General features: G+C 48.7%; 2 protein-coding genes across 12 annotated transcripts in view; both read right to left on the bottom strand.

Moving 5' to 3' along the window:
• Positions 1 to 1841: 1841 nt before the first annotated feature.
• trim66 (tripartite motif containing 66) lies at positions 1842 to 22710 on the bottom strand. 8 transcript variants are annotated; one of them, XM_077023958.1, is made up of 19 exons: positions 22497 to 22611; positions 22215 to 22405; positions 17042 to 17355; positions 14999 to 15287; positions 12683 to 12812; positions 12347 to 12463; positions 11223 to 11337; positions 10858 to 11004; positions 10522 to 10639; positions 9542 to 10233; positions 7458 to 7664; positions 5253 to 5382; positions 4977 to 5112; positions 4704 to 4881; positions 4014 to 4624; positions 3466 to 3586; positions 3199 to 3273; positions 2949 to 3101; positions 1842 to 2725 (listed from the first exon to the last, which is right to left on the bottom strand). In XM_077023958.1, exons 3-19 carry the CDS (start codon positions 17048 to 17050, stop codon positions 2495 to 2497), a joined length of 3459 nt encoding a protein of 1152 aa, XP_076880073.1. In that variant the 5' UTR covers positions 17051 to 17355; positions 22215 to 22405; positions 22497 to 22611; the 3' UTR covers positions 1842 to 2494. The 8 variants fall into 8 exon arrangements, with proteins under 8 accessions (XP_076880073.1, XP_076880072.1, XP_076880075.1 ...); XM_077023957.1 differs by having other exon boundaries at positions 22236 to 22405; XM_077023960.1 differs by lacking the exon at positions 22215 to 22405 and having other exon boundaries at positions 22599 to 22710.
• Positions 22711 to 23344: 634 nt separating this feature from the next.
• Positions 23345 to 24712, bottom strand: part of dennd2b (DENN domain containing 2B) — a 49956-nt gene continuing 48588 nt past the window's right edge. For all 4 annotated transcript variants that reach the window (XM_077023950.1, XM_077023952.1, XM_077023949.1 and 1 more), the window contains 3 exons: positions 24464 to 24703; positions 24067 to 24153; positions 23345 to 23836 (listed from right to left, as the gene is read on the bottom strand). In XM_077023950.1, coding sequence (XP_076880065.1) covers positions 23802 to 23836; positions 24067 to 24153; positions 24464 to 24703 — 362 coding nt within the window. In that variant the 3' untranslated portion in view covers positions 23345 to 23801. The remainder of the gene's footprint in view (positions 23837 to 24066; positions 24154 to 24463; positions 24704 to 24712) is intronic.

Raw genomic sequence — 24712 nt, 5'->3', positions numbered from 1 at the left:
ATTATGGCTCATGGCGCTGTAGAGGTGGGCAGCTTTTCATTAGAATACATTCTGCAGGAATTTCGTCTGAAATGGTCTGGGCAGCTATGATGAAGGGAAGGTTTGATTAAGTTAGGCATACAGCACAATGTACTTTACCATCTTCAGTGCTGCAATATATTTATGAGCCATAGACATGGATTTCAAAGAGTTGGAGAGAGATCAGACAATTTCCAGATCTGATTTATAAAATCATCCATAAGCAGTGGATATTTCCACGAGACTAAAAATGTATTTGGATTTGTTTGGACTCTTTGCTAACATGCCAGAAATGAAGCCAGCACAGAGACATTTGAAAATTATTTGGCAATTTGTCAAGTTACAGTTAACAACCAGGTTTTACCATGGGCTGTTTGTACAATTTATACAGAACAGACATCAGAAACAAAACAAAAAGGAACCTTGTCAGAAACAAAACATAAAACACATGTGAGGTCAGCCAGTGTCAGAACATTATTACATTCTTAAAGAAAATATCAGTCTAAATTAAGGCTCTACAATTCTTCATGTCTATGGACCATTGAAGTCATGCTTAACGAGGGGCTGGTAACACAGGACGGAAGCACAATGATCTAAATTGCATATTCAAATTATATTTAAATCATATTCAAATCTAAATACGTTTGCAGTTTGAATGCATTTAATATATTTAGCTAAAGAGACATGACAAGAGACATAAGATACAAGAGAAATAAGACAAAAGAAAGAGACAAGAGAAAAAATGAGATGTGAAACAAGAGACAAGAGAAATAATCAGATGGTGAAGCTATAGGTACCAGTCGTATTACTATTTTAAACTTGCCCACATTTCACTTCTAATCTGCCCTGTACATAAATTACATGGAGGAACATGCCAGACAGCCCCCAGCTCACTCTGTTCCACCTGAGAAATAATTGATTACTTGAACAATTTAGAATCATTACTAAATTAACATTTAACACATTCATATTTAAAATTTGAGAGTAACCTAGCAACATCCAATTAGAATCCCCTTCTCTCTGGAACAAGAGTAATATTTTGCTTGATAAATAGACAAAGTTAGATAAATTAATAAGATAATTATTACATAAGATAAGATAATTAACATCTTATGTCCACTATGAACTCATTTTGTCTTTAAGGCAATATAAAGGGCTCCCTCTAGGGGTCAATTGAGTTACTACAGTAAAAAAAAGCCAGAGTAATACTTTACAAATGTGGCGTATTATGCATACAAAAACATACAATATCACATTTTCTATAATAAATATATAATATAATATTACCAATCAACATTGCTCATCTATATCAACTAAGTAGCAGTCGCCAGCAACCAGTCAGTTATCAAAAACACAATTGTTTCCAAATAAAAGCTTTATACGCACTGACAAAATCCACACTAGTGCAGAACAGCATAGCAATAAGGTGGCAAAACGATTCAGATGAGTCTAGATATGTCTTCCAAACCCAAGCTTCATTTATATCACATGAAACAGCATAAAATACGGGATTAATTTGCTAACTAAAGTTGGAGGAAAGATCTTAAAAGATCCATTCGGTCGCCTCTGTTAGTCAAATGCTTCACGTTCGTGAAGTGAAGTTCATGAGGTGAAGTGCACGTGTGAATGGAGTATGTGGTGTGAGTGGTATTGGTGTAAAGTGGTGTGAGGGGTGTTGGTGTGAGTGGTGTTGGTGTGAGGGGTGTTGGTGTGAGGGGTGTTGGTGTGAGTGGTGTGAGTGTTGTTGGTGTGAGTGGTGTTGGTGTGAGTGGTGTGAGTGGTGTTGGTGTGAGGGGTGTTGGTGTGAGTGGTGTTGGTGTGAGTGGTGTGAGTGGTGTTGGTGTGAGTGGTGTGAGTGTTGTTGGTGTGAGTGGTGTTGGTGTGAGTGGTGTGAGTGTTGTTGGTGTGAGTGGTGTTGGTGTGAGTGGTGTGAGTGGTGTTGGTGTGAGTGGTGTGAGTGGTGTTAGTGTGAGTGGTGTTGGTGTGAGTGTTGTTGGTGTGAGTGGTGTGAGTGGTGTTGGTGTGAGTGGTGTTGGTGTGAGTGGTGTGAGTTGTGTTGGTGTGAGTTGTGTGAGTGGTGTTGGTGTGAGTGGTGTTGGTGTGAGTGGTGTGAGTGGTGTTGGTGTGAGTGGTGTGAGTGGTGTTGGTGTGAGTGGTGTGAGCGGTGTGAGTGGTGTTGGTGTGAGTGGTGTGAGTGGTGTTGGTGTGAGTGGTGTGAGTGGTGTTGGTGTGAGTGGTGTTGGTGTGAGTGGTGTGAGTGGTGTTGGTGTGAGTTGTGTGAGTGGTGTGAGTGGTGTTGGTGTGAGTGGTGTGAGTGGTGTTGGTGTGAGTTGTGTGAGTGGTGTGAGTGGTGTTGGTGTGAGTGGTGTTGGTGTGAGTGGTGTGAGTGGTGTTGGTGTGAGTGGTGTGAGCGGTGTGAGTGGTGTTGGTGTGAGTGGTGTGAGTGGTGTTGGTGTGAGTGGTGTGAGTGGCCGCTCTAGTAGTGGTGTCTTCGCCAGCTCAGAGAGTGCCTCCTCTTCCTCTTCCTGTGACTCATTTCTCGCCGCTCCGGCCAGGGGAAGCCGCCAGCCGTCTGCTCCCCCCCCTCGCTCCCCTCGCTGTCTGAGTCATCTGGGTCGGGGCAGCTCAGCGCTGGGAACACCTCCCCCATCTTGATGTTGAAGAAGGCCTGAAGACTGCGGCCGGCCTGGGCCACCTCGGAGTCGGGCTGTGGACAGGGAGGAACAGCGTGATGCTTATAATAACAGCTAAATGAAGCATGTTTTTTTTCAGTTTCATTTCCACAAGACAGATCCCACCTTCCACCCGAGTATCACCTATTTTTATTGAGATAACTGTACATGAGATAACTGTACGTGCGTTTGGATGGCAGTGGTGGAGATGAAACAGGGTGGAGATGAAACAGGGTGGAGCAAACACGTTTCACTCACGTAGTTGAACTTAGCACAGTTTTTAAACATGAGGAGGACGTCGGCTACAAGCTGGCCGGGGCAGGTGTAAGGGGTCGCGCTCCGTCTGCAGAGGCGGCTGCGTATGACAGACAGGTCCATCGGTCTCCTGATGATCTGGTAATAATGACGCGCCTGGAACACGTATGGGAAAAACGCTCCTTTATTCTGCGTTACTGTTTTTGTTTTAAGGAAGTGTGTGTGTGTTTTGTCCTTTGAGGAGTGTACTGACCAGAGGGCTGACAGGCTCGTGGAACGGTGCACTTAAGATGTTGCTGTATATGTGCAGGATTAACTTCTCACACTTCTACAGGATAAACAAACAACAGACTTACAGAGTATCACTAATTAAATGACCTCTAGCAGTCTGATCTTGGCACACCGCAGTTACAGCCAGTCGTCCAACTGTGAAGCAGAACACCTGTTTGGATCTTGACCCTGAGGTCATAAAAGATGAATGATGTCCAGGACAGATGAGGCCCGGTATCTCTCCTCTTACCCTCTGGTCACATGCAGACAGTCCAGATGGCGCGGCGTCTGTGGGCAGACGAGTGTCCTCACTGTCGTATTCCACCTCTGGGCAGTTCACATCCCTACACAGAGTGCACACCCAGTCACCGCTGCAGGGGCGAGAAGACAGAGAGGTGGTTTAGCTCCAGGAGTGGGGGTGTGGCTGGTGTGATGGTGTGGGTGTGGGAGGGGGTGTGTGGGGGTGTGGGTGGGTGTGGGGGTGTGGGTGTGGGAGGGGGTGTGTGGGGGTGTGGGTGGGTGTGGGGGTGTGGGTGTGGGTGGTGTGTGTGTGTGGGTGGTGGTGTGGGTGGTGGTGTGGGTGGTGGTGGTGTGGGTGGTGGTGTGGGTGGTGGTGTGGGTGTGGGTGGTGGTGTGGGTGTGGGTGGGGTGGGTGTGAGTGGGGTGGGTGTGAGTGGTGTGGGTGGTGTGGGTGGTGGTGGGTGGTGTGGGTGGTGTGGGTGGTGGTGTGAGTGGTGGTGTGGGTGGTGGTGTGGGTGGGGGTGTGGGTGTGGGTGAGCGGCGGTCTGAAGGACGTACGTGGGGAAGCTAAGGAGAGCAGGTACGTGGCAGGCCAGGTGGAAGACCTTGGGGCAGCGGTCACAGCACAGCAGGTCCCCGCCAATAAGACAGACGGCACAGAAGTCCTCGTTCTCCATCTCCGTAGGCTCCTCTGGGGGCGGAGCTACCGCACTAGGCCCCGCCCCCGCGTCCGACGCGGCCCCCGGACCCGCCTCCCATTCACCCTCTCGTTCAAGGCTCAGCGAGACTTCTGCCACGGAGTCTGGCTCCGACTCCAGCTCCGAGCCCGAGTCGACTCGCGGTTCAGAATCGAGGCTCGGATCGGTTTCGGCTTGTAGTTCCGACTCCACTTCCGCCTCGGAGCAAAGGTCGGCGTCCGTGGCGGAGTCGGACAGCAGCCCGGACGTGGTCTCTGACGGGTCGTGGTCCGTCTGGACCGAAGTGGGCTCTGCTTCAGAATCAGTCTGTGGTGAAGGTTGAGTGGACAGGGCCGGAGGAGTGCGGGGGACAGTCTCCTGCGCCTCCCTGTCCCCAGGGCCTTGAGGAGGGGGGACAGTAGCCCTGTGCTGCCCCAGTAGGGAGGTGTCCCCACCCTGCACACACACCTCCTCTCTCTCCTTTGATCCTCCCTTTAACACACATGGAGTTATGTGACATACACGTTTTCAGCTGCAGTTATAATTGTGTGTGGGAATCTTGTTCTTCTACCTGGGGGGTAAGATCTCCATCCAGCACCAGAGAGGCAGAACCTTCCGCCTTCAGCCCAGAGTCAGATGAGAGATCCTCACTCTGGTGTCCCTGTGGTGGCTGGTTGGATCCCAGGATCTTCAGCCGTTCCAGACAAACAACGGGCACCTTGGAGGCCTCATTACCTTCTCCGCTGCTTCTGAAGTCAGAATAAAGGGAGGAGCGGCGTGGTTTAGAGCAGCACGCTGTGTCAGAGCCTCCAGTGCTACACGCTAAATCACTCTAAACTTCTACCTGGACTGCTGAGCTGAACATGGTGTCCTGGATTTGGTGGTAGACTTAAAGCCAGTAGTACCAGAATTACCAGTATTACCAGTAGTACCAGTAGTACCAGTATTACCAGTATTACCAGTATATGTGTAGACATTATCTGAAAAAGAATGAATCAAATTGCTGTTCATTAAATAAACACAAACAGAAATGATTTTTAAAATATAACAGATAGGTTATAGGTTTTTTTTCCTTTATATAGGATGGTTCACTGCTAAACAGGTCATACGGCCTGGTTACCCGGCTCCGTCTTGTAGGTGGTGAGACGAGCTGGGTGGAGGTGGTGGAGGTGGTGGTGGTGGTGGTGGTGGTGCAGAGAGGTAAGCGCACAGTCTGAACCCGGCGTGTCAAGCCCACCGCTGTCACGGCCCTGGATGGGGGGTGGGTAGGGGGGGGGTCATAATTGAAATCAATTGAAAAACTCACGTGATGTGCACAACCCACACAACCCGGACATGGTGGACACGCTGGACATGGTGGACACACTGGACATGACAGACACGCTGGACACACTGGACAAGCTGGACATGGTGGACACGGTGGACACGACAGACACACTGGACATGCTGGACATGACAGACACGCTGGACACGCTGGACACGCTGGACATGGTGGACACACTGGACATGACAGACATGCTGGACATGGTGGACACGCTGGACATGGTGGACACGCTGGACACACTGGACATGACAGACACGCTGGACACGACAGACACGCTGGACACGGTGGACACGACAGACACGACAGACACGCTGGACACGGTGGACACGCTGGACACGACAGACACGCTGGACACGGTGGACACGACAGACACGCTGGACACGACAGACACGCTGGACACGACAGACACGCTGGACACGATGGACACGCTGGACACGACAGACACGCTGGACACGGTGGACACGCTGGACACGACAGACACGCTGGACACGATGGACACGCTGGACACGACAGACACGCTGGACACGGTGGACACGCTGGACACGACGGACACGCTGGACACGCTGGACACGACAGACACGCTGGACACGGTGGACACGCAGGACACGACAGATACGCTGGACACGGTGGACACGCTGGACACGGTGGACACGCAGGACATGGTGGACACGCTGGACACGCTGGACATGGTGGACACGCTGGACATGGTGGACACGCAGGACATGGTGGACACGCTGGACATGGTGGACACGCTGGACATGGTGGACACGCAGGACACGGTGGACACGCTGGACATGGTGGACACGCAGGACATGGTGGACAGAGCTCTGAACACAGCAGAACACCAGCAGCTGCTTCCAATTTGTCCTCATAAAAGCAAAAGAGAAAAAAGTTCTGGAATCTGTTTCCAAGACAACAATGATCTCTTCTGATGTAAATCATTTGATGTTTCCTTTAAAGGAGAAGAATACGGGTCCTCACACGGGCCCGTGAGCCGAGGTGTGTTGGCACTGGCAACCAAAGACAGGAGTTAGAGAGGAAACTAAAGACATTCATAATGAAAGAGACTCGAGGGAAACAGCAGTTACACACACAGAGGCGCCTGCACGACACACACATGGTAAAACCTGCCAAAAACATATAAACCCATATAGACCCAGCACTGCAGAGAATGGGGGAATAGCCCTCACTATAACTCACTAATCTAACTCACTCTAACTCACTAATCTAACCCACTCACTCTCACCCACTAATCTAACTGACTCACTCTAACTCACTAATCTAACTGACTCACTCTAACTCACTAATCTAACCCACTCACTCTAACTCACTAATCTAACTGACTCACTCTAACTCATTAATATAACCAATTCACTCTCACTCACTAGTCTAACCCACTCACTCTAACTCACTAACCCACTAATCTAACCACTCACTCTGACTCACTAACCCACTCACTCTAACTCACTAATCTAACCCACTCACTCTAACTCACTAATCTAACCCATTCACTCTCACTCACTAATCTAACCCACTCACTCTAACTCACTAATCTAACCCATTCACTCTCACTCACTAATCTAACCCACTCACTCTAACTCACTAATCTACTCTACTCGCTCTAACTCACTAATCTAACCCACTCACTCTGTCGTTAATCTAACTACTCACTCTACCTCACTTTAACTCACTAATCTAATCCACTCACTCTAACTCCCTAATCTAACCCACTCACTCTCACTCACTAATCTAACTCATTTACTCACTCTAACTCCCTAATCTAACCCACTCACTCTCACTCACTAATCTAACTCATTTACTCACTCTAACTCCCTAATCTAACCCACTCACTCTCACTCACTAATCTAACTCATTTACTCACTCTAACTCACTAACCCAATCTAACTCACTCTGCTAAGTACTTTATGAAGATCCAGAGCCACTGCTTCAATAATCCTGAGTTCTTCCTCTAATGCTGCAGCTACCGATGTGCTGGTTTACCTGTCGGGCTGCTGGTCCCAGCTGCCCCGGCACCGTCGTGAGACTACGATCGGTCCCAGCGGTCCTGCTGCTACATACGACGTCCCGCACTGGGCTCGGTTGCTCTGACCCGCCCTGCGACCGCTGCCCGTCGTCTGGGTGAGCATGGCTCTGGACGTCAGCGCCACACGCTTTGATGTGGGCCTGCATGTCTGAGTTCAGGGACGTCTGAGGGAAAGAAGCATGCTGTAGTTAGCACTGACGCTAACAACACTGATCACAGCTTTACCTTCATTATGGCGCCATAGCAACAATGACAACAGAGGAAACAGCGAAGCGGCCTATAGTGTGTGAGACACACCGCTGCCGCTCACACAGCGCTCACACAGCGCTCACACAGCGCTCACACACAGCAGACACGTCTCCTGATACTGAACGGCTTCGTTACAGCACCAATTATCGTATGTAAATCCAATATCTGGGACACACACGGCTGGTTTTAGAGAGCAGCATTAACACGTCAGATTAGACAGTCTCTCTTCCTCTCTGTGTTCCCGGGACAGTCTCTCTCTCTCTCTCTCTCTCTCTCTCTCTCTCTCTCTCTCTCTCTCTCTCTCTCTCTCCATCTCTCTCTATCTCTCGCTCTCTCACACACACTTTCTTTCTCTCTCTTCCTCTCTCACACACAATTTCTCTCTCTGTGTCTCACACACACACACACGCTCCCTCTCTCTCTCACACACACACTGTCTCTCTCTGTCACACACGCACGCACAAACACACGCACACACACACACTGTCTCTCTCACACACACACACTCTCTCTTTCCTCCACAGCCCTTTTCACACTTCTCATCATGATTCCACTAATGCAAGAAGTTCACAGAAAAGCCTAAGTGGATACACTCTTCACTAATGCTAATAAACGACAGGAGTCCGATCTACAGCACAGTCCTGTTTATTCTGTTTTTCTCTCTCATTCTCTCTCTCTATCTCTCACTCTCACTGTCACCATCACCCTCACTCTCTCATCACCTTTGATGACCACAGGGTTAAAAACACTCACCACCTGAACAGATATTCAAAGGAGAGAATGAAATGGACCCAGCTGTGGATTGTGCATGTCGTGTGTGTGTGTGTGTGTGTGTGTGTGAGAATGAGTGGGTGCAGAGAGTAGGTAGGAGGTAAAACCAACGGCACACGTGATGCTTCACGTCCCTGTTTCTGATTAATCTCATCCTCAGTAAACCTGGAGCCACCAGGTGCCTCCTCTTTCTCCTCTCCTACCCAAGGGGCTACTATGGGCCGAAGATGACAGAGTACAAATCCTGGGACAGTTTGACTGGTGCTTCCTCCTGATTCTTACCCAAATACTAATATCAAGAGATCTAAAAATAACACATTGTCCACATTCTTTCTTCTGTACTTCTAAACATTTGGAGCTGAAGCTGAGAGGTTTGTTTGGCCTGCCTGTGTGTGTGTGTGTGTGTGTGTGTGTGTGTGTGTTCAGAATTTATTTCTCATTGTGATCTTAAATGCTTCTGAGTTGGCCCTAGCATATGTGTTCAGCACTATCTGTTTGCAGAGTGCCCGATAGCGTTGTGATGGACGCAGAGAGTCTACGTGTATCGATTCAGTTTACTCTCTCAGTTAATACTGCAAACAGAGACAGTGATGTCATGCAGTCTTACTCCTACAAATACTCTCAGTGTGATGTCATTCAGAGCCTTACTCTTACAAATGCTCTCACTGTGATGTCATGCAGAGCCTTACTCCTACAAATACTCTCAGTGTGATGTCATGCAGAGCCTTACTCTTACAAATGCTCTCACTGTGTCAGACCACACTCCTATTACTGCACTGCCACACTTGATTTGAGCTGAGAAGCACTGTGGACAGATGAAAGCACCACCACATCTGCATATGCATGTGTGTGCATTGCCTCCAGGCTGTACTGGTGCATATGTGAGGCTCTGCTGCATGTTTAGCTCAGTGGTTGAGGTGTGACCGTTGCAACAAATAAAAAGTACTACATTGTGTTCAGTGCAGCAGTGGCATTGTGGTCAGTGTGCACTGCAGCCCCCCTACCAGCTCAGACTGCTCACCACGCCTTCATCCTGCCTGGCTTCTGTGAGACGCTGCTGCTCGGGTGCTGGGCTGGTCTCCACACTGGTCTCCACGCTGGTCTCCACGCTGGTCTCCACGCTGGCCCCCACGCTGGCCCCCACACTGGCCCCCACGCTGCACTGCCCCAGAGGCTCATCCAGCGGCTGCTGTCTGTGCAGTAGTGTCTCGTGCTCCGTGGCGGGCGTAGGCGTGGGCGTGCACGCCCGCTCTCGGCTGCTCAGACACGGGCTGATCCCAGACGCGCCGCACCCTGGACCCGTCTGGTCGGGACCCGCCCCGAGGAGCCGGTGACGGGGCGGGGCAGGAGGGGCCGCCTGCTGCCCCCCCCTGCTGGGGCTCCGCGGGGGCAGCTGGGTCCTGGCTGACGGGCTGGAGCACTGAGAGGAGGGCACCGTGGCCTGGGGGGGCGTGGCACTGCCCTCCGGCTCCCATCGCCTCTGGACTGGTGAACTGCAGCCGGGTCGCTGGGGGCACTGGAGCGGGTATTTGTCCAGCGGCACAGACTGCGCTGCTCTGCAGTGTAGGCAGCAGAGCTGGGCCTGGCAGAAGGCCTGGTAGGTACAGTCCGCCTCTCGGACCGGACGGCAGGACACAGGCTGTGGCCTCAGGATGCTGGTGCGGCCCGACCCGTCGGAGTAAGAACGACCACCGCCCGCCACACTCAAGTGACCTACGTCACACATAAAGAGCAACCACACATAAACAACATCCATCTGATTTTAACAACATAACATTTACACAGACAGGTAAAGCAAAAATGCTTATGCTATTAAAAATAATGAAATCTATAAATGCCGATTTGCATAAAAGACTTCACCAATACCCTAATTTGCATGTTTGGTGGCTCTGTGCCTTATGCATAAATTTAATCAGTGGTTTAGCACATTCAAAGCAAGCAGGAGTGCCAATGTCCACAGCACCCATGGAAAAAACTTGACAGCCTAGACTGTGTACCCACCGAGCGTGGAGATCTGCTTGGTCCAATAGCTGGCGTCCCAGTTAAACTTCACCTTCACAGGGGCCCAGGGTTCAGGGTTCTGCAGCGGCTGCAGTAACTGCTGCATCTGAAGAGCAATCTGACGAATGAATTATAGATCAACCTGCACGATCACACCTGTGAAGCCTTCAACATTTATACAGTTCAAGCACTACACAGAGATGCACATTTGAACCCTTCAGGCGACAGCTGACTTCAGTGTCAGCTGATAACAGTAAAACGCTATGCATTATGCGCTAAAATCCTACAAAAGGTAATTCTGGGAGCCTGCAGTATCTCTTTACTCTTAAAGCCTACCAGCTCTTTACTAAACAGCAACGGGTTCCTCCTGTGATGGGCCATTGCCCAGGTGATGAAGTTCTGCACATGCTCCAGCTGACTGCAAAGCTCTATCGCCCCCTGCAGTTGGTCCTCCAAATGCTGCTTAAAACTGCTTGAGACACTCTGTGGAAAAAGGCACAGAGGCACAAAGAAAAAGAACGAAATTATCATTTGCAGACTAAGTCTCAACCAAAAAGTAATTTACATGATCTATCCTTCCATTTACAACTGATTTCGTGCAACATAACCTATCTAATCGGAAACCTCACTTGCACATGCTTTTGGAGCGGTGCAGGCAGGGGCAGAATGGGGCAGAATGGGGCGGGGGTGAGAGTAATTACCTCCAGCTGCTCTATTAATAGGTTGGCCCGCTTGTTCAGCTCGTTCATCATAATCATCTTGGCCATTTTAATCTGGTTCTCGGCCTTCTTCTGCGTAATCTTTATACCATGCAGTCTGGAACATCAGAGGAGTTGCAGTGAACAGCAGAGGACTGGAAGATGGAGAGCCATGATGGCATGATGTAGAATTACCGTAATACAACAGCCACCAGCGCTTGGAGCTGCCTCATCAGCTGAAATGCGCACGGTGCATTCATGAGATCTGGAGTGTTAGCCTGCCACTGAGTGTTTGTGTACCACTGAGTGTTAGCATACCACTGTGTGTTAGCCTGCCCCTGAGTGTTAGTGTACCACTGAGTGTTAGCGTACCACTGTGTGTTAGCGTACCACTGAGTGTTAGCGTACCACTGATTGTTAGCGTACCACTGAGTGTTAGCCTACCACTGAGTGTTAGCCTGCCACTGAGTGTTAGCCTGCCACTGAGTGTTAGCGTACCACTGAGTGTTAGCGTACCACTGTGTGTTAGCGTACCACTGAGTGTTAGCGTACCACTGAGCGTTAGCGTACCACTGAGTGTTAGCGTACCACTGAGTGTTAGTCTACCACTGAGTGTTAGCGTACCACTGAGTGTTAGCCTGCCACTGAGTGTTAGCCTGCCACTGAGTGTTAGCCTGCCACTGAGTGTTAGCGTACCACTGAGTGTTAGCGTACCACTGTGTGTTAGCGTACCACTGAGTGTTAGCGTACCACTGAGCGTTAGCGTACCACTGAGCGTTAGCATACCACTGAGCGTTAGCGTACCACTGAGCGTTAGTCTACCACTGAGTGTTAGCGTACCACTGAGTGTTAGCCTGCCACTGAGTGTTAGCCTGCCACAGTGTGTTAGCCTGCCACTGAGTGTTAGCGTACCACTGAGTGTTAGTCTACCACTGAGTGTTAGCCTACCACTGAGTGTTAGCGTACCACTGAGTGTTAGTCTACCACTGAGTGTTAGCCTACCACTGAATGTTAGCGTACCACTGAGTGTTAGCGTACCACTGAGTGTTAGCGTACCACTGCTTAGCACATGAGGGTGTGGGGTCTGAGTGAGGGTGTGGGGTCTGAGTGAGGGTGTGGGGTCTCACCTGCCCTGGATCTGCTTGGCTGTGTTCTCCACAGCTGATCTCTTCTCCTCCACACGAGCCATCAGGTTCTCTAGAAGCCACCGCTGGTCCTGTAAAGCCTTGCCAACATGAACCAACCTGAGACCAAAGACGGTCCACAGTCACGTCTGCTCTGCTCAATGGCCAAAACCATGTGGCTTCCACTCTACAACACTGTGAGAATGCACTCTGCTAACTATATGACATGGTGGTCACCTAACCACAATTCTTCTGTGTGTGTGTGTGTGTGTGTGTGTGTGTGTGTGTGTGTGTGTGTGTGTGTGTGTGTGTGTGTGTATGTATGTCCTCTGAGCTCACCGATGGTCCTTGTGGGAAGACAGGAGACAGATGCTGCAGGTCATAAGGTCACAGGTTTCACACAGGAGCTCCAGAGCCTCCTGCTTGTGCAGTGGACACATGACAACAGCGTGCTCACAGCAAGCAGGACCTGAGGGACACAACACACGGCAAATAGCAGGAAATGAACTAATTAGATGACATGCACTCAAAGCAGTGAGGAGGAGTCTGAGTGGTAAGAGGGGTTACACAGGCCAGTCTATACGAACATGTGAACTGGCTCTGCTGTCAGTAGTCATCTGACTCCTTTTACCCTGAGTATAGAGTATGGTCTGAATGAGTTTGTATGGTCTGTATGGTCTGTGTGGTTTGTATGAGTCTGTATGGTCTGTATCAGTCTGTGTGGTCTGTATGAGTCTGTATGGTCTGTAAGAGGAACCACTATATATGGGTTTTTGCACATGCTTCCAGTGCATATGGCCTGCATATAGAATTATAGTGATGTACCTAAAATTAAACCATGTCAGAGTGCAACTATTGATAATATCAACCACTTTGTAACATTATGGAACTAATGGAACTAGTTATGTGGACTGAATGCATATTATTATATCACCGAATCACCGTTAGTGTGGCCAGTACACTCTTAAAGATCAGCTCAGCTTCATTTAGTCCTGTGTTGTGGTTGGAAGAAGTGCAGCATCATTAAAGACTTTTTAAAGTTTTTGGACGTTATCCACACATTTTTCTTCAAGAGGAACTTGGAGCACAGAATGTGTTTGATCAGTCAGCCCGACGTACGAGGAAGCGTCGTCAAAGAAGAGGGCGAAGAGCCTGGGGTCACGTTTGAGCAACTGACCCAAGTCTCAGTGCTGCAGCGTAAATAAAGCAACTCTGCAGAGGAACACAGTACTTTCATGTGTTCAGGAGCCTGCGTTCAGAGGTAAAGCTAGTATTTAAACATTTAAAAGTCATCCAAAGCCTAAAAGTCTTTTAAATATTGTAAAGTACTTAAAAGCATTTATATTTATCTAAACACCACAGCTGAGATGTTTGCCTTTTTTAAACATAGCATTCAGCGGGCCACTTCTAAACCAGTGATCAACTTTAATCTACTGCAGTGTTTTGTCTCCACTTCCCTGCATTCAAGCCTATTCGTTTTTGTAATGGCCTGTATTATAATTAGTGGTGTGTAACTTTATCACAGCCCTTGTCCAGAAGCACTGGTGCAGCCAGCAGGGGGCGCTGAGTGAGGTGAAGGCCTCACCCTGACTACAGCTGCCCTGCCGGGCTCCCAGACTGTCCGTCCTGATGGCCAGCAGGCCAACTAACTCTGCACACAGTCTGCAGTGTGGAGGAACACGGGGCAGTTCACACGCACCGAGACGAGCGAGACCACACACGCTGTCCCTGACGAACACGCACCGCCTCACAACACACTGGTGACTCACCACATCCTGCAGAGTTGCACTTTCTCACCTGCATCTGCAGATATTCTCTCTCTCACAGTCTCTCACACACGGAGACAAACACAGCAAAACATTCTCTCTCTCACAAACATTCGCCACAAATCATTCTCTCTCCCCACATCTTTCTCACTCCTCTCTCTCTCTCTCCCCACATCTCTCTCTCTCTCTCTCCCCCCTTCCAGAAGCAGACATGTCAACACCATATCATGCCTATGACAGGAGCGCTGGCCCTCCCTGATGTTGACCCTGGCTGGGATCAAGAGAGCACCCAGGTTCCTCGTGCTGCGTTTGCATGGCGGGTGTCGCTTTCAGAAACTGGGTCACATGAAAAATGAACCACTGCGATGCATCACAGGGGATAATTATTCACACTTATTATCAGATACATTATTCATCACATTCAGCCCCACAAAAAGCAGAATAAAGAAGAAGAGGAAGAAAGAGAGGGGAGGGTGGTGTATGGTTTAGGGTGTAGGGTGTAGGGTTTAGGGTGTAGGGTGTATGTTGTAGGGTGTAGGGTGAATGATGTAGGGTGTAAGGTGTAGGGCGTAGGGTGTAGGGTGTAGTGTGTATGATGCAGGGTGTATGGTGTAGGGTGTAGGGTGTATGATGTATAGTATATGGTGTATGGTGTAGGGTGTATGATGTATGGTGTAGGGTGTAGGGTGAATGATGTAGGGTGTAAGGTGTAGGGTGTAGAGTGTAGGGTGTAGTGTGTATGATGCAGGGTGTATGGTGTAGGGTGTAGGGTGTATGATGTAGGGTGTAGAGTGTAGGGTGTGGGGTGTAGAGTGTAGGGTGTAGGGTGTAGAGTGTAGGGTGTAGGACAGACCCGGCCCGGGTGTGTGGAGTGCGGTGTATGTCTTGCCTGTCTCCACCAGTGCTGGCGGGCTGCCGGCTTGTGGCTGCAGGTGCCGCTCTGAGGAGTGTGTGGATGTTCTCTCGTGCAGGTGCAGGTCCGAGGAGTGTGTGGAAGTTCTCTCGTGCAGGTGCCGCTCCGAGGAGTGTGTGGAAGTTCTCTCGTGCAGGTGCAGGTCCGAGGAGTGTGTGGAAGTTCTCTCGTGCAGGTGCAGGTCCGTGCACTGGAAGCATAGCCACTTGTTGCAGTGGGTGCACAAGCTGTGGCCCACCCGGGGCTCCGAACATTCAGAGCAGCACTAATGGGACACACATGACAAAGGCTGTGATCACCAGAACCAAACACCCCTCCAGAACCACACACACCACTCCAGAAACACACACACCACTCCAGAACCACACACACCCCTCCAGAACCACACACACCACTCCAGAACCACACACACCCCTCCAGAAACACACACACTACTCCAGAACCACACACACCACTCCAGAACCACACACACCACTCCAGAACCACACACACCCCTCCAGAACCACACACACCCCTCCAGAAACACACACACTACTCCAGAACCACACACACCACTCCAGAACCACACACACCACTCCAGAACCACACACACCACTCCAGAAACACACACACCACTCCAGAAACACACACACCACTCCAGAACCACACACACCCCTCCAGAACCACACACACCACTCCAGAACCACACACACCACTCCAGAAACACACACACCACTCCAGAACCACACACACCACTCCAGAACCACACACACCACTCCAGAACCACACACACCACTCCAGAACAAACTGGCTGCTAACTTATTCCTCAACATGTAGCTTAAATTATCCCCATAGAACATTTCAGGGGTTTAAATTGTGTTGTTCTGCCCACAAGGTTCACAAGTGGCAAGTGGATTTGGTATGTTTTAGCATTCTAAAAGAATCACATTTTGTCATTATCCCTGTCAGTCATGCCTGACAGGCACAGACACCACTGAGATTAAACTGTGTGAGAGTGGGTGTGTCAGAGAGGTTTAAGTGCTACATAATAACAGTGTTGGTTTAACTACAATAGCAATAACAGTGTTGGTTTAACTTCAATAGCAATAACAGTGCTGGTTTACCTACAATAGCAATAACAGTGTTGGTTTAACTTCAATAGCAATAACAGTGTTGGTTTAACTACAATGCAATAACAGTGCTGGTTTAACTACAATGCAATAACAGTGCTGGTTTAACTTCAATAGCAATAACAGTGCTGGTTTAACTACAATAGCAATAACAGTGCTGGTTTAACTTCAATAGCAATAACAGTGTTGGTTTAACTACAATGCAATAACAGTGCTGGTTTAACTTCAATAGCAATAACAGTGCTGGTTTAACTTCAATAGCAATAACAGTGCTGGTTTAACCACAATAGCAATAACAGTGCTGGTTTAACTTCAATAGCAATAACAGTGCTGGTTTAACCACAATAGCAATTACAGTGCTGGTTTAACTACAATAGCAATAACAGTGTTGGTTTAACTTCAATAGCAATAACAGTGCTGGTTTAACTACAATAGCAATAACAGTGCTGGTTTAACTTCAATAGCAATAACAGTGTTGGTTTAACTACAATGCAATAACAGTGCTGGTTTAACTACAATAGCAATAACAGTGTTGGTTTAACTACAATGCAATAACAGTGCTGGTTTAACTACAATAGCAATAACAGTGCTGGTTTAACTTCAATAGCAATAACAGTGCTGGTTTAAATTCAATAGCAATAACAGTGCTGGTTTAACTTCAATAGCAATAACAGTGCTGGTTTAACTACAATACAATAACAGTGCTGGTTTAACTACAAAATACTCTATAAATACTTCATAAATAAAAAGAACTATATAATATTTCAACTTTATCAGTTACTGAACTTGTAATTGCCATAGCAAAGCATTGCACCATCCAAAATATTAAAAGATGCACTTGGCAGGAAGCCCACACACCACAAGCGTGTCTTGCCCCACGGTGGGAGGGAGGGGCAGGATTGGCTCTTACCTTCTCCATGTCAGCCGTGTGGCCCTGGGGCCCTGGGAGTCAGCGTGAAGGTCTGGGCACTTCCAGCCTCTCTCAGCCTCAGCGCTCTCTCCAGCACACTGGCACCCACAGCAGGAAATCGTGCACACTGCACACTCAAAGTCTCAGCGGAGCAGCCTGCTGGGTGCCTGTCTCTCTCTCTGTCTCTCTCTCTGTCTGTCTCTCTCTCTCTGTCTCCGTGCTGGACTCCTTGTCGCTACAGTGGTCTCCACACCGCATGGCTCACGCACTCAGCCACCATGGTCCTTCTTCTTAAATAAGCCTCTTCATAAGAACTGGGAATGAGGGAGAGCTGATAATTATTTCTTTTCTAGGGCAAGACATCCCCGCAAGAGTAGAAGAGTGGAGTGACCTACTACAGGAGGAGTACAGTGCATGGTACGCATGAGGGGATAGCACTGTGTGTGTGGTGTGTGCGCACGCATATATGTGTGTGTGTGTGTGTGTGTGTGTGTGTGTGTGTGTGTGTGTGTGATTGTGTGTGTGTGTGTGTGGTGTGTGCGCACGCATATATGTGTGTGTGTGTGTGTGTGTGTGTGTGTGTGATTGTGTGTGTGTGTGTGTGGTGTGTGCGCACGCATATATGTGTGTGTGTGTGTGTGTGTGTGTGTGTGTGTGTGTGTGTGTGTGTGTGTGGTGTGTGCGCACGCATATGTGTGTGTGTGTGTGTGTGTGTGTGTGTGTGTGTGTGTGTGTGTGTGTGTGTGTGTGTGTGTGTGTGTGTGTGATTGTGTGTGTGCGCGCATTTGTGTGTGATTGTGTGTGTTTGTATGTGTTGTGTGTGTGCATGTGTGTGAGTGTACATATGTGGTGTGTGAGTGTGTGGTGTGTGTATGTGTGTGTGTGTGTATGTGAGTACGTATGTGGTGTGTGAGTGTGTGCATGTGTGATTGTGTGTGTGCGCGCATGTGTGTGTGATTGTGTGTGTGTGTTTGTACGTGTTGTGTGTCTGCATGTGTGATTGTGTGTGTGTGTGTATGTGGTGTATGTGCGTGTGTGTGTATGTATGTGTGTGAGTGTACATATGTGGTGTGTGAGTGTGTGTGTGTGTGTGTGTATGTGTGTGTGGTGTGTGTGTACATATGTTGCGTGTGTGTCTGTGTGTACATATGTGGCATGTGTATGCGTGTGAGTGTGTGTGTGTGTGTGTGTGTATGTGGTGTGTGTGTGTGTATGTATGTGGGGTGTGTGTTTGTGTGTGTGTATGTATGTGGTGTGTGTGTGTGTGAGTGTGTGTGTGTGTGTATGTATGTGGTGTGTGTGTGTGTGAGTGTGTGTGTATGTATGTGGTGTGTGTGTGAGTGTGTGTGTGTGTGTGTGTGTATGTATGTGGTGTGTGTGTGTGTGTGTATGTATGTGGTGTGTGTGTGTGTATGTGGTGTGTGTGTGTGTGGTGTGTGTGTGTGTGTGTGTGTGTGTGTGTGTGTGTGTATCCTGCACATGTCCTCCTTCACTCTTTGTGCACATGTATGAGGGGGGAACAGGTCCCTCCGGATCTGCCCCCCGGAACACCAAGAAATGGGGTCAGTCCGGCCTGCCGGAGCAGACGGAGCCCGACTCAGTTCACACAACGTCCTCCACAGCACAAAATCAACGAGGGCTTGATCACACTTCGGCGTGGACAGAGACGAGCAGTGCGAGCTCCTTGAAAGCCGCATCCCTTAAAGTATTATTGTGTAGACGGATAAGCATCAGGGGGAGGAGGGGTGGGGGCCTAACCATGCAAAGTAAACAAGCCAAACTGAAATATCACACATCAGCTTCACACAAAAGCCCCAGCACGAAGCCAGCGCTACCGCTGTGAGTCTGCCTGACAACAACCCTGCCGCCTGACCTACAAATCTGACAACTCTCTTCCTCCAGCCGCACAGGGAGCTTAAAACCAGCCGATTCCCCATTGTGTACTCACAGACCCACTTTAAAACACAATTAGCCTACCCAGCCACTCCTACTCCAGCTCGGTAGTCAGACAGGCAGGCAGGCAAGCAGGAAGACAGGCAGGCAGACAGATAGACAGGCAGGCAAGCAGGAAGACGGGCAAGCAAGCAGGAAGACAGGCAGGCAGACAGATAGACAGGCACGGCAGCATTTCAAAACTTGTCTTCCCTTTCATGCCCTTCCAGTTAGCTTTTAAACCACCCCCCCCCCCACACACACACACACACACACACACTCACTCTCTGTCTGCATGTCTCTCTCTGTCCCCTCCCTCTGTCCATCCTCTCGTTCTCTTTATAAGCCTCTCTTGCTCTCTGCCTGCCTCCCTCTCTCTCTCTCTCTCTCTCTCTCTTTCTTGTCTATCCTCTCTTCCTCTCCTTTTCTCTCCAACTGTCTGCCATGGCTTCTGTTCCCTGCTAAGTGAATTCAGTGTGGATGTTTCTGCCCGAGTGAGCAGAGCTTCCTCCAGAGAGGACACATTAATAGAAACTCAGGAGGAGAGGAGAGGCCTCCCCTGGAACACCTCTCCCTCATCCATTAACACTGCGGTTATGGGATCACCGTGTGGGGGTGACTGCTTTCTCCACAACAGATGGTAATCTCATATTTCAATGCGCTCGTTTCATAATGTGTCTTTAAGGTAGAGGGTCTCTAAACTGAGCCGTGTGAGGCAGCTCTCTGTAACCCACCTGACTCAAGCACCTGAGCAGTGTGCAGTGATACAGCGTGTGCAGTGAGACAGCGTGTGCAGGAAGACAGCGTGTGCAGGGAGACAGCGTGTGCAGTGAGACAGTGTGTGCAGGGAGACAGCATGTGCAGTGAGACAGCGTGTGCAGTGAGACAGCATGTGCAGGGAGACAGCGTGTGCAGGGTAAGTCCAGTGCATGGCGTGTTCAGCCCTGGGAGAGAACACTACTGGAGATGATGACTTGGGAATAACACATTAACTCCTGTGTCATCGGTAAGACCTGGAGTTGGACTTCTCAGTGGCCCAAGCTGAGCTGACCGATGTGAGCGGTGAAAGAGAATGACCACCAGAAGCAGGGCCGAGCTGCACCTACAGACAGCACCACGCCTCGGCCACAAGGGGGCGTTAGACTAGACACCATGGGCTACACAGCCAGGAGGCAGTGTGAGAGCAGACATCCATGAGCCCTAAGAAAAGGGTCAGAAGTGCAGGAATGAAACACTGGTGTGATGTCAAGGGCGTCAGGGAGCGATGAGACGGACACAAACGCTGAGAAGAGCGAGATTTATAAAACCACATTCCATACTCTGGGTCATGTAAACAGGCTTGGGTCAGATCGTCGAGGGAGTCTGAACATGAAACATAACTGACACGAAACGACATGGTGAGAACATAATAACACAAACCGTAATAGAAAACCGAATGGCTTCCAAAACACGTGAGCAAACAGGGCGGTATGCAGCAACAGAAACAACCTCACATACTTGGACATGGACACCAGGGCTGTAGTACAAATAACAGCACAGTGACCAAACAAGGGGTTGAAACACACCAAACAAAACAACACCTGAACACAATAACGAGGGGCGGGGTTACAAAACACAAGGCGGGACCACATGACCACATAAACAAAACCTACATGATATGACAGCTGGGGGAAGGGCTAACCGTGACAATTGGAAAACAATCAGATATTTAAAACAATCAGATAATGACCGATCACACACCCAAAACTGTAGCGCCCACTAACAAACAGGCAAGTGTTTGTACGGGACTGTCTAGAAGAGCCAAAGTGGAGACTCGTATCAACAACTGGACCAGGATAGTGGGCTGCTAGTCCTAAGATTCAGATACAGAGAGAAACTACATCTGACAGCTGGAACAGTTTCTACACTTCTAAAACCAACAGTTCCAAAATAAAGGAAGAGTTCAATATATCCTGAAACTTGTACATCTGTATTAAAAAGATGTGACAGAAACTATCAACGGTTCCAGGCCCTCAGTGTTCACTACAACTATACAACTTTCACATTGGTTTCAGTGATGCACCTTGAATGCCTTATCATTAATTAATTAGCAGGCCATGAGCTACACCACCACCCTGAATTAGCACCACACCCTGAATTAGCATCACACCAAATATAAACGTTAATCTTGTGGCAGAGAGAAAAGTGCTTCCATTTTCTAAAAGGGAAAATTCTGGAAACTTAGGCGCAACCCATTAACTTAGTTCAAAGCAGCGTTAAACTGCTGCAGTGGTTCTGTGTGTCTGAGGCCGAGAGACCCCGGTGAGCAGAGTGACCGGAGCAGCACCATCAGAACCGCCTCGGGAGCTGCGCCACGGTACCGTCCTCACGGTCACATCAGGATGGGTCTGAACAGGAGTCCTACCGGGGGGGAGCTCCACAAATGCACAAATCTCAGCGCTGGCCTCTTAAAGATCCAGAAAAACACCCAACGTGTCTGTTAACGACGTAGCCAACCGTGCAACTGCGCCATAAGTTGCATGATCAAAAGTTTGCGCCAGTATTTACCATTGTCGATCTGCGAGGCACGCATTGATCTGCTGTCTTTATTACATTTAAAACAATAATTTAATAAACAAATATCATCAGTGTGAAAAGTGTTTCTATATTAAATTATGACGTATCTTGTCTTTCACCTGCTTGTTCCTATTTGGTAGTTTTAGGTAAGTAATAATAATCTACGTGTAACTGTTAAATGTGTCGATCTGAAAAGTAAACACGTGTTCTATAATTATCCCAACATCAGCCACGAATGATCGGGAACATTTAAATAGTGTTAAACAGCTCGTAAATTTCAAAATCCATATTTGGTGAATATAAATTCGCAACATGCATTCCACAATGATTACACGCAGGATCTTTAAAATTGTCTGTCGTGGCCAAATGTCATGGCCAAATGAACTCAATTTCAAATATATCCTTGCCGATTAAAAGCCTATTAAATGAGCTCGTATCGATCACTTTGAGGGGGAAAAAGTGGATTTCTTTAATATCTGCGATATAAACCGCTAATAATATAAATACGCACCACCGTAGCGACTTACCAGAATGATCTCGCACACCTCACAAATGGGACCCTTTAAAATCCTGCGCAAACCGGTAATACCCCAAACATTCATGTTTAATGACGCACCAACAAACGTAACCTAATGTAACGGTAGACACGATGCAGAATAATATGTAGGTTAATGCATGCACTCACGAGACTACTTTGGAACCGCACCTTGCTGCTGCGGGCGCCGCGCGCACGCGAGCGATCCTCGCGCTCAGCCGGAGTCTCGCGCATGGAAGTGGCGCCTCCGGGGCGAAACTGCCTCGCGCGCGCCGTCAATGCGGCAGCTGTTCGGGCTGGAAAACCAACGCCGCCTTCGTCCGTTTCTCCCGTTTGACAAACTGTCAAAAGCAAATAGCGAACTACGCACGTTTAGGAGACATATGGAACAATAAGTTTCCGTTATCTGGTGGGATTGTGACAGTAACACACCGTTTAAGTAGCGGCCCCGGTCGTAATTAAACTTCAGGTCCGGCGAGGCGCGAGTTGCCTTGTCACACCAGATTTATTGGCGATACAAGTGAAGTTCTTTACCTTGACCTGATCGCCAGTGCACATCACTCCAGTAGATGTCGCCTCTGACTCTCGTTTTTTGTCACGCTGAGGGGAAAATACCGTTTAAAATCGCGAGATTCTCACAGTTGTGTCTCTTCCAACCACATCATTCCGGGTAGCAGGTGATGCTCTTACGACTTCCCAAATACCCTTAGTGTAACTCAGTCAGCAGAGGTGTGGTGCCCTATAGCGACGTAACAGAACCAATGAAGCTACCAATAGCTTGTTGTCAGTCAGCAGTAGTACTTGCTCCATGTCCTAAGTTTTTCTGTTTTTTTTTTTTTTTAAGGCAGACGTACACTACTTCATTTTTGACAGCATGCGCTGATGCCCCATCTGTGCTTGATCTGATTTGAAGCAGTGCAGTTTTTGAAGCCCCTAGCCCCTCTACTACAGGTCCTGAAGCCCCTAGCCCCTCTACTAGAGGTTCTGAAGCCCCTAGCCCCTCTACTACAGGTCCTGAAGCCCCTAGCCCCTCTACTAGAGGTTCTGAAGCCCCTAGTCCTTCTACTACATTTACATTTATGGCATTTAGCAGACTACTACAGGTTCTGAAGCCCCTAGTCCCTCTACTACAGGTTCTGAAGCCCCTAGCATCCTTCACTCATATCTCTGGAGCTCCACACAGGTGCTTTTTCCCTATGTGTTGGCCAAAGGCAACGTACACGGGTCTCTGGTCATTAGAAGGGTGACGGTGAGAAGAGGCTCTCTCATGAGACAGTGTGTCCAGGAATAATATGAAAAGCTTTATTGGTATTTTTTTTACAAAGCATTGCAAGTATGGCATTTATATTCTTCAAGTGTTAATACATGTACAAAACGCAATGCACTGAGCCACCGCTAGTGTTAAATACTACACAGGAACTGTACAGGAACCTCACATTAAACTCCATCTATTCACCTGACCACATGCACTTCACAGATGGTGGCTCTGCTGTTGAACTGTACCAGTATAACCACTAATCCACTCCGTACCAGTATGGTGTTATTCTCAGGCATACAAGGCATACAATTCTCAGGCATACCAGGAAACACAGTAACACAGGCACACAGGAGCATCAGAATTGCTTGTATAAATATGTACAGTAGGCTGCTGGAGTCATTTAAACCAAATTGTGTTATGTCTTCAGATGTGGTAATTGGCCTCAGAGGGACAGACAAATGTCTCCCTGACACATTCCATCAGTTCTTTTTATGGAGAAACTTCATTTTATTCCCTGAAAAAGAAAGATCAAAAACCCATTTAGTCTCATTTATTCTCCGTTTTTACTAATGATGTATGCTGCATTAATACAGCGTATTTGAACAGGAGGGATTGCTCATCAAATACTTTCCCAGTATTCTATAATGCAACACTTGACTAAACTAAAGTGTGCAGCTTGAGACCAGTTACACGCTATTAATAACAATTAAGAGGGGCCCTAATTAACATAACTGCCAAACTCACCAAGTCCTTTGAGAAACTTGTTGACTGCACTCTGCTCTGTGTCTGGTAGCTCATCTAGGTACTGCTCCACTCTCTGCTCAAACAGACCTGCAACGACACCGACCACACTGGTTCTGATTTGAAGTCACTGGTGCACATGCAACAACATCAACAACAGAGGGCAGCATAGAGCTGGTTTTGAACTCTTTGCTCTGCCAGTTTGCCTCTCATTCACATGACCCACATTCACAGGGGCTGAGATTTACACAGCAGCCTACAGGTCCTCGTGTGTCTCAGAGGCCATCGATCCACTTCTCCTCACCCATAATGCCTGTTCCTCACCCATAATGCCCGTTCCTGACCCATAATGCTTGTTCCTGACCCATAATGCTTGTTCCTGACCCATAATGCCGGTTACCTTTGGCCCTGCACTTCCTCAGCTCTCGGTCCTGGATGAAGCCGGCGAACATCTGAGACTCCATGAAGACCCCCAGGAAGCGGCGGATACTCTTAGAGGCCACAGACTTGCGAAAGGGCTCTCGCTGGAAGACTCTCTCCCCTCTCACGCCCTGCGTCAGGAACAAGGAGTAGTGGCCCATGGTCTCCAGAAAGAAGCGTATGAAGGCCTCCGACACCACGCTGCTCAAGGAGCTGCACTCTGTGGAAA

The sequence above is a fragment of the Brachyhypopomus gauderio genome, chromosome 12 (assembly GCF_052324685.1).
Source record: "Brachyhypopomus gauderio isolate BG-103 chromosome 12, BGAUD_0.2, whole genome shotgun sequence".
In the NCBI taxonomy this organism is placed as follows: Eukaryota; Metazoa; Chordata; class Actinopteri; order Gymnotiformes; family Hypopomidae; genus Brachyhypopomus; species Brachyhypopomus gauderio.
Note: the sequence above shows the minus strand (reverse complement) of the source record. Positions and strands in the feature narration are given on the sequence as shown.

Excerpts from the sequence above, each read along its gene's own strand:
- trim66 (XM_077023960.1), bottom strand. Across the intron at positions 4,625-4,703 it reads ATGGAGATCTTACCCCCCAG|GGAGGATCAAAGGAGAGAGA; the intron begins GTAGAAGAACAA and ends TGTGTGTTAAAG. Across the intron at positions 2,726-2,948 it reads ACTGTGCTAAGTTCAACTAC|CCCGACTCCGAGGTGGCCCA; the intron begins GTGAGTGAAACG and ends CCCTGTCCACAG.